Here is an 8,797-nt window from a genome sequence, read left to right as displayed (position 1 = left end):
GGATTCTAAAGCCGACAAAAAATTTTTCTTAAAATTTCAATTTCGAAGCTTTCTTGTCTTTCTCGGCATAAACTCCATCTCATAGACACGTATTAATGCGTATACTTTAATCCTGGAAAATGATTTTCGAATCTGTAAAAAAGGAAAAAAGTAATTGTTACACAAAAATTACGATTTTGTCGGTAATACAGACAACTTTAGGATCCCCTTACGTATACAATGTGAGTGTGATTTATATCTTATATTGCGAAATGGTATCGGTAAGTGATCCTTATATATTCTGTTACGTAAATGTTAGAGTTTTTTTTTTCTAAATTATTAAACCTTACAATTATATATTAGCAATAGTCATACGTCTCTTCTTTCATTTACACAAAATATTTCGAAGATGTGAATATTTTCTTATGATGCGAGTTTTGTTTGATCGCTCAAGAGAGAGAACTAATACTATTAATACACAAAGATAAGCGAGTAATAAAAATTCACAATATAATAAGTTACAATGTTACTGTAAATAATACTCACATGCAAATGGGTAACAAGCTTGGTCTGATGTTACATAAGATTGAGTTATGATTTTGCGGACAAACTAGATGCAGAAATAATATTTGGGCATCGAGTATTGCTTAATTATTCCAAGGACGAAAGTACAGTAAAATATGATATTGAAGTTTGCACAATCTTAAAACATAAATTAAATTATTAAATAAATTGCTATTTTACGATATACAATGTATATTATATTATATTATATTATACAATGTATATTATTTTACGATTACAATGTATATTATAGTTTGATCTTTACCATGGTGAAGTTTTCCATTGAGAAAATATACATTTTGCTAGCGCTTAAGAAAATAGGTTGAAAACTCTTTCGCATGATGAACAGAAGCATCCTTTGCGATTTGGGGGATGTTTCATACCAAAGGCTATTATAACTGCAATGCTTCAATGAACTAAATTCCAATAAAATAATTATTACATAATTATTCGTCTTACATTTTATCACGGGTTTGAAGACTATGATCTATCAGCTTCTGTCCTTCGAAACTGAGGCAGAACAGATGGATCAACTGACCAATGACATACATCATATACCTTATCAATTCTAAAATACCGGCTTGCTGCTGCGTGACCTACAATACGAAAAATATACTTTTTAATTCCTCGTGCTTAATGCCTCTTTTACAATTTAAAAGAAAATACATAATTATATCTGCAGATTCTAAATGTGAAAATACATATTGGATAGAATCTTGAAATGAATAAAAACGTACTTGTAGCAATGTAATGCTGATCATTATTGTATTTAGCGCTAGTTGTATAGTCAGAGTTAATGAAAATGTATCTCCGATCAATTGAGCAAACCTATGACAAAAAGTGAGGAATATGATAATAACAAAGAGGAATATATTATAATAATAAGAATCGAAATTTCTATTTTTATCTATATTGATAGATTATTCACTTTAAAGCCTTTCGGTGCGTATATACGGAAAATGCAATTTGTTTACAGTACATGTCACTTGTGTGAGAATGTAACATTTTCAGGTTATTGTTGTATATTAATCGTTCAAACCGAAATCTGTAAATATAACCTCAATGATATATGCGTATGGCGTCAATTTTGCTAAATAAGACTATATATGTTGTTTTTACCCTACTAAAGTGAAAATACTGCAGATGTGTTCTATGTAAGTTAAGAGCATACAATCGTGGGAGAGTATCACAGTCACAGCAATTTCCCAAGCCATAATAGCATGTGAGAAAATATAGAAGAAATATTTTCTTTCATCAACGAAGTAATATCCTGGATATATCGGCAGTATAGGGCGAGATTCATTGAGAGGTAAAACGACATCCAACACTTGCGGTATGAGAGATAGGGATATAAATACATACACGCCAAAATAATAATACACTACAACAGATGAAGCGTTTGCCTAATAATAGCTAAATTATAATTTCGTAAATAAATGTATTAAGCAAGAAATGAGTATGGAGATGAATCTAGTAAACGAGAATAAATTGAAATGGATAGAAATGAATTCATTTCGACAAGCAAATTCGCGCTTCTGATTTTTCAAATCCATTTGAATTCTTGAATACATCTAAATTCAACATGATGAATAGCTCTTTCGTATTTTAATTCATTTCAATCAAAAAATAATTAGTTGGAAAGCCGAATGGGTCCTTAAGAATTTGTTTAGATCCAGTAGATCTTAATTTTTTCTTACATCAGGTGGGCGAAAACAAGGTGATCCTTCGTAATTTTTTTTCACAAGAAAGATTAATGTTTATCGATTTCAAACTTTTTACATGTTTTAGTATAATTATTGTGAAGTACGTTTAAATTTTTATGTGAAAAAAAGTATTCTAAATAATAAAAACATAAACATTTAGTTTGGCGGTTCGCCACGACGTAACGATTTTGTGGGAATCCTAGCGGCTGTAATTCTTGCCTGAAACAAAAAATTAAAAAAGATTTTTAATTTGTATAGAATATCATCCTAAGTGAACCTAAAAAATTAAAAAATATATATATATAAATTGCAATTTTGTGCGACTTTGAAGAAAAAAGTTATGATTTTCACTGGGCAGCGGCCGTTTCTTTATGCAAAAAAATTGTTAATACTGATTTTTATTTAACTTTTTAAACTTTTTAAAAATGTTTTTAAAAATTTTATTTAACTTTTTTAAAAATGTAGATCAGGGGAGCCTCCCCCAATGACCGTGACCTTGACATATGTTATCAAGGTCATGACCCTGAGTGACCTTGAGGAAGTTTCAACTGCAGGACGTTACTCGTTAAAAAGTTATTAACAAAACAATTTTTAGGAGTAGTATGTAATTTTCGAACACATAGCTATACATATTTCAATAATATAACGTTGTAAAGTGTATGCGTGGATGCAATAGGTGGAACACGATTCATCTCCGACTCCCTCCCCCCTTTTTATTTTCTATCCATTTCATGAACAGAATCAAATTTATGTCTTTAGATATCAATTCATTTCAATTCATTTCAATTCAGCTCCGGACTCTAAAGCGCGAACTCGAATAAATTAAAATAAATTGCAATTTTTAATTCATTTCAATCCATTTTCGTTTACTGGGAAAGTGGCATAATTAATTCTTACATGAATATCCTAAAGAATATCGCCTGCTGTTCTTGGCATATCTTTCCATAATTTCATATTCTTCTGGTGTTTCCAATTCGTTCCAATCAACAAATAACTGATCAATGAGGACTTTCATCTAGGGATGCCATCGATTAATAATACATTTTACTTAATATAATTTAATATATGCTCTAATGATAGAACACAAATACACATACAACACTTATACGTGCAACATTAAAATATTATATTCTCTTGAGTATGATATATGGTATGAACGCTACAAGAAATGAATGACTGCGTTCAGTAGACTCAACAGTTGAGTGAGTGCTTGCTGCTATTGATGTATTCTTCTAAAATTCTGATCTAAAATTCTGATTGGGTGATCTAAAAGAATATACTAATAACAGCGAGTGCTCACTTAATTGTTGAGTCCTCTGAATGCGCCCAATAATTTTACGTACTTTACATCGGTTAAAATAACACGTATACAATTTCACCAGTGTTATAGTTGTTAACATACAGGACGACAGAGTTTCAAAGATGCATTGTAAATTCCCGTCACATATAACAAATTTAGCTATCTATAGAAATTAAAATATTACAGCTGTTTCAACTGTCACTTTTATTGAGAATTAAACTATAAAAATCTTACTGGACCGTACATTTGAAAATTCAACAATAAGAAATAGAAATAACGGTCAAAGCTAGATCTTTAATGCTTAAATAATTCAATCTGAATTACTATATATACTATATATGTACATATTAAATTTGACAAGCAATTTTTTATAATTTGATGCTCAATCAGGCATCCTATTAGAAAGATGTTAATCTGCTGAAAAACTGTAAATAAATTTATTGCGAAAAGTATCTCGGCCAGGAGTCGAACTCGGATCTCTTGTATTCCGTACGAGCATCCTAAGCCTTTAAACTATCGAGACCTTAGTAATATTCTTCGCAATAATCAGTGTATGTATGGAAACGTCTTTATTTCAGGCGACATAATATTGAGAATTATTAGCATTACCTGTGGAATAATCACAGAAATCGTGCTCAAAGTCATCAAGATCATACAGAATACTCTCGTTATTGGTTTCTGGTAGGGCCACTGGCCAGACAATGATGATAGTTTCTTAACAAGATCATAATGACTCCAGTTGGTGTTCATAGTCATACGATCTTAGTGATAGTCTTTCGTTTCAGACTTTTATTTCATCTGAGACTCCCTTGGTACGAGAAATAGTGTGAGATCCTGGACAGGTCATGCATAATGCAAATGCTATATGCCTACAATTGGATTTCCTCATAGCCATCATGACACATTTCCGCGAATAAATGACGCGTAACTCGAACGTATGGATGGTAGTAGTATTTATTCCTTTGACACTAAATATAACGTAGACACAAGTGAAGCCCTTGATAGGTGTATCACTTTAGCATGTTAACAGGTTCCTTTCGAATGGAACTTATCGATTAATAGAGTATTTTTTTCACTTGTGTCAGTTCTCAAAGCAATCTCTTCGGGAAGTAAAATCTATTACATGTTTCACAATGATACTCTTATCTTTAGTAGAATTTGATATAGATAGAGTGTCTTACAATTACCGTTTTCTCTTAAGAACGTTTTCTTGAGGTAATTTTGAGATGAAAATTCCGAGGGGATACTCACCTACGAAAGTGATTTCCGATTTCTTGTATTCATGGTTATTTCAACGTGATTGCAAAGTGATTTTACCTGTTTTCCGACAGAAAGTTCGAGACGCGCGACTGAGCGTACGACAATGTTTTTTTGTTCGATTTCAGATGATTTTTTTATTTCAATGAGGAATGCTTGACTGCCTCATTTACTGAATTTCTCGTTGATTTCGTAGGTGTGAGTAGCTCCTCGGAAAATTCTAATACAAAAATGTCGGGATTACAATAGTTTTTAAATTATAATTGGTTAAAGATAGTTTGTAATTCAAAAACTGTTATAGGCTCGATATTTTCGTATTAGGATCTCGTCTTAGAATGTTCAGAAGAATCCCGAAATAATAATAGAACTTTAAAAGTAAAATGGTTTTTGACTTATAAGCATTTAAAGTTAGTTTATAATTCAAAAAATTATTGTAGTTTCGACATTTTCGTATTAAGATTTTCTCAAAATTACCTCAAGAATACGTCCTTAAGAGGAAGTACGGTAGTTGTGAGATACCCTGTACATAGATTTTAGGCAATTATCACAAACATTACATTAGGATGGTTAACAAAAGTATATTATATTGCAGAATTGACAAGTAACGCGTTATATATATATACATATACACACAGGATGTCTCTTAAGTAAGGTCAGGGCCATATTGGGGTCGTAGAAGAGGTCAAGGGGAACAAAAAAGTCTATATATATATATATATATATACTTGTAACGCCGTTACCGTTACAAGTTACTTTTTTCGGTAACGATTGGGTAACGATGTTACATTTTCTTCTGAGTAACGTTCATGGTAACGCAGTTACATTTTTGGGGTAATGGTAACGATTTTATTAGTTACTTTTATCGTTACTCTAATTCTATTTACATAAAAGTTTTAATCATAACACACACTAGAGCGTATATACATTTATCAGTTTTTGAGTTTTATTCCTCTACTAAAAAATAGAATTCTGACATCTTTTTTATATTTACCACAGGAATTTAATTACGCATATAATGGTGTTTTTTCATTGGCAGAACTAGCGCGCATTCAGTGCACTTTAAAGTCTGTGTACAATCGACGTATGATTAATAAAAATATAGAAACGAGTTAAACCACGAAATCCTCAATGCATTATATTATACTATTTGATAAAATATACTTTAGGCACTTCATCAATTGAGAAATATCTCATTTTTACATTTAGAGTTGTGTACATCGGCTTTAATGTGCACTGAGTGCACACAAGTTCTGCCAATGAAAAACGCTATAATATTCTATTAGTATCAAGAAAAGAAAGTAACGAAATTTAGACCTCTCCGCGTCTATATTAGCACTTTATGCTCCATCCAAGTTTATACGTCCATTTTATACGTCCAAGCTCGTTATATTTTGAAGAACGGTAACGGTAACGAGTTACTTTTTAGGAAAAAGAACGGTAACGGTAACGAGTTATTTTTATGAGGTAACGTTGCCAATCCTGTTATATTGTAATAAAAGTATTAGAGACACATACAAATATATATAGATATATATATATCGTCATTGTTGTCATCGTTCAATTGTTGGATAGGAAGTAATAACGTTTAAGTTATTAAAAGGACGCGAGTACTGTAAAGTACGACATCGAGGTTTGTAGAACCTTTAAGATAAGAGCACCAAATGTTATTAAAAAGGCTTCGAAAGAACATTTGCGACAATTCTTGCTTTACCATAGTGAAGGTCTGTAGAGAGAAAATGTAAACTTTTCCTGCGCTTAAGAAACTCGGATAAAGACTCTTCATCATCACTAGCATGATTATCTTTTGTAATTTCATGGATGCTTTATACCAGGAGCTGTTATACCTGCGATATTTTTAAGATACACGAAATACAGGCAATAACATTATATTTGAATCTATAATTAGTCACATATATATTGTTTAGATGAATCGAAAATAATATCATCTTACATCTTATCGCGTATCTGAAGGCTGTGATCTATCAGTCTTTGTCCTTCGAAACTAAGAAAAAATAAATGAATCAGTTGGCCAATGATATAGAACACGTATCTTGTTGCTTCTAAGATATTGCTTTTATCCTGTGTAATCTGTAGCACAAGAAATACGTACAACATTTGAATTCTTCTTCATAGAGTGTCGCTTTGGGTGTGTAATGGGTTTTAAAAATTGTAAGAATTATGTAATCAGACGTACTTGCAGTAAAGTAATGCTCATTCCTACCGTTACTATGAATATCTGCATAGCGAAAGGTATAGTAAATGTATCTTCAAGAAGTTGCGCATATCTGTAACAAATGAGAAATTTCAATTGTAAAGAGTTATATATCATTTTTAAATTTATCCTGTGTGCACATTTACGTACGTCTATGCAAATGTGCATGTTACGTTTCGTATTACTTTTTACCATTCACATCGTACACTTACTCTAAAGCTTCGCGGTGTTTACGTACGAGGAATGCAACTCTCTTGGAGTATGTAGTATCGTCAGAGTTTATCGATGATACGATTTCCACTTTATTTTTACAATCGTGAAACAAGTGTTCATAATGAAATCTGTAAATAGTTTGCGCAATATCGACGCCATTTCACGTGTCTCTATTATTACGAGATTACATGCTATAGGGCAGGGAACGGAAAGTTATTTTTTTAAAAGTAACAAGTTGCAGTTACCGAGTCAAAAAAGTAACAAGTTATCGTTACTATAGTTATAACTGATTTTTAAAAGTAACTACAGTTACCGTTACTTAAGAAGTATTCATTACTTTTTCGTTACTATTTACAATCAGTCTAAGTGCTAAAATACAACCAGTCTAAAAAAATGTATTTTTGCGATATTTTTTGTATAAATGTTGATAAAAGCAATATACATCAATGACACTAGCTTTATTTTTTAGTTTTTCTTTAAAAACATAATTTTGTAATTCTGAAATCTGTAAAATATGCGGCAAACTGAGATATCTGGCTGATATATCACGTAGAAGTCTAAAATAATGCCTGAAATAATGGTATATTTCTCAGATGTCAAAAATCATTGCAGGGGCGTTGCGGCAGTTGACAGCTATAAGTATATTTCAGGAATTATTTCTTCTATATGACATAGATATCAGACAGATATCGCAGTTTGCAACATATTTTACGATAAAACTTTCCCTTTATACAGTCCGCACCAAATGACCTCCAACTGACCTTGACCTTGATTCTCAAGGAAGTCAAGGTCATTGACTTTTCCATCATTAGTTATTCATTAAAGAATTATTAAAACGGTCTTGAAATCAGAATAAATTATGAATACTATCTAAAGACTGAAGATTGAGTAAACTAAAATTATGTCATAAATATATTAGGTTCAAAATACAAAAAGTAGCTGTAAAATTAATAACCGTTACAAAAAAATATAATTGCTTTACCGTTACAGTTATCAAAAAAGAATAGTAACGTTACCAAAAAAGAATAGTAATAGTTATCAATAAATTACCAAAAAAGTAACTTATAATTATAATTTCGTTACAAGTAACGAGTTACTTCCATTCCCTGAGGTAGCTTTGTTTGCTCGTGTCATAAATAATTTCCTTACCCAGTTATAGCAAATTTGCTACAAACATGCTCGACGTAAGTTACAAACAAGCAATCATGGGCAATTATACCGGCTATAACAATTTCCCAGGCCACGATGGCATGCCAGAATATTTGAAAAAAATGTTCTCGGATGTCTACGAAGTAGTATCCTCGATATGGCGGTAATACGGGACGGGATTCGTTAAGAGGCAATATGATATCGAGCGTATGTGGAATAAGGGACATTGACATGAATATAATTATCGCTGCGAAGCAATATACTGCAACGTACTGTATTAGCGAAATACTTGTGAAAAACACAACTTATGTAAATGTCATATATAACACACACACACACACACACACACACACACACACACACACACACACACACACACACACACACACACACACACACACACACACACACACACACACA

At 31.7% G+C, this 8,797-nt stretch overlaps 2 protein-coding genes across 2 annotated transcripts in view; both read right to left on the bottom strand.

The window, feature by feature from the left end:
* Positions 1–630: 630 nt before the first annotated feature.
* On the bottom strand, positions 631–4,514 carry LOC108721824 (odorant receptor 13a-like). The gene is made up of 8 exons (XM_018446597.1): positions 4,156–4,514; positions 3,590–3,709; positions 3,144–3,261; positions 1,663–1,924; positions 1,281–1,371; positions 1,003–1,139; positions 809–941; positions 631–681 (listed from the first exon to the last, which is right to left on the bottom strand). Exons 1-8 carry the CDS (start codon positions 4,300–4,302, stop codon positions 631–633), a joined length of 1,059 nt encoding a protein of 352 aa, XP_018302099.1. The 5' UTR covers positions 4,303–4,514.
* Positions 4,515–6,396: 1,882 nt separating this feature from the next.
* LOC108721823 (uncharacterized) overlaps positions 6,397–8,797 on the bottom strand; it is a 3,196-nt gene continuing 795 nt past the window's right edge. Inside the window, exons 4-8 of the mRNA XM_018446596.1 lie at positions 8,378–8,639; positions 6,998–7,088; positions 6,755–6,891; positions 6,515–6,647; positions 6,397–6,444 (exon numbers count right to left, since the gene is read on the bottom strand). Of these exons, the coding sequence (XP_018302098.1) occupies positions 6,397–6,444; positions 6,515–6,647; positions 6,755–6,891; positions 6,998–7,088; positions 8,378–8,639 (671 nt within the window). The remainder of the gene's footprint in view (positions 6,445–6,514; positions 6,648–6,754; positions 6,892–6,997; positions 7,089–8,377; positions 8,640–8,797) is intronic.

The sequence above is a fragment of the Mycetomoellerius zeteki genome, unplaced genomic scaffold (genome assembly GCF_001594055.1).
Source record: "Mycetomoellerius zeteki isolate Tzet28-1 unplaced genomic scaffold, Tzet1.0 scaffold182, whole genome shotgun sequence".
NCBI lineage: Eukaryota > Metazoa > Arthropoda > Insecta > Hymenoptera > Formicidae > Mycetomoellerius > Mycetomoellerius zeteki.
Note: the sequence above shows the minus strand (reverse complement) of the source record. Positions and strands in the feature narration are given on the sequence as shown.

What these genes read in the sequence shown, in the direction of transcription:
- LOC108721824 (XM_018446597.1), bottom strand. Translation starts at nt 4,302, where the DNA reads ATGACTATGAACACCAACTGGAGTCATTATGATCTTGTTAAGAAACTA. An exon ending in GTTATTTTAACCGATGTAAA is followed by an intron (nt 3,262 to 3,589) that starts GTACGTAAAATT and finishes TGGCATCCCTAG; the next exon opens with ATGAAAGTCCTCATTGATCA. An exon ending in AGTATTTTCACTTTAGTAGG is followed by an intron (nt 1,372 to 1,662) that starts GTAAAAACAACA and finishes TTTTTGTCATAG; the next exon opens with GTTTGCTCAATTGATCGGAG.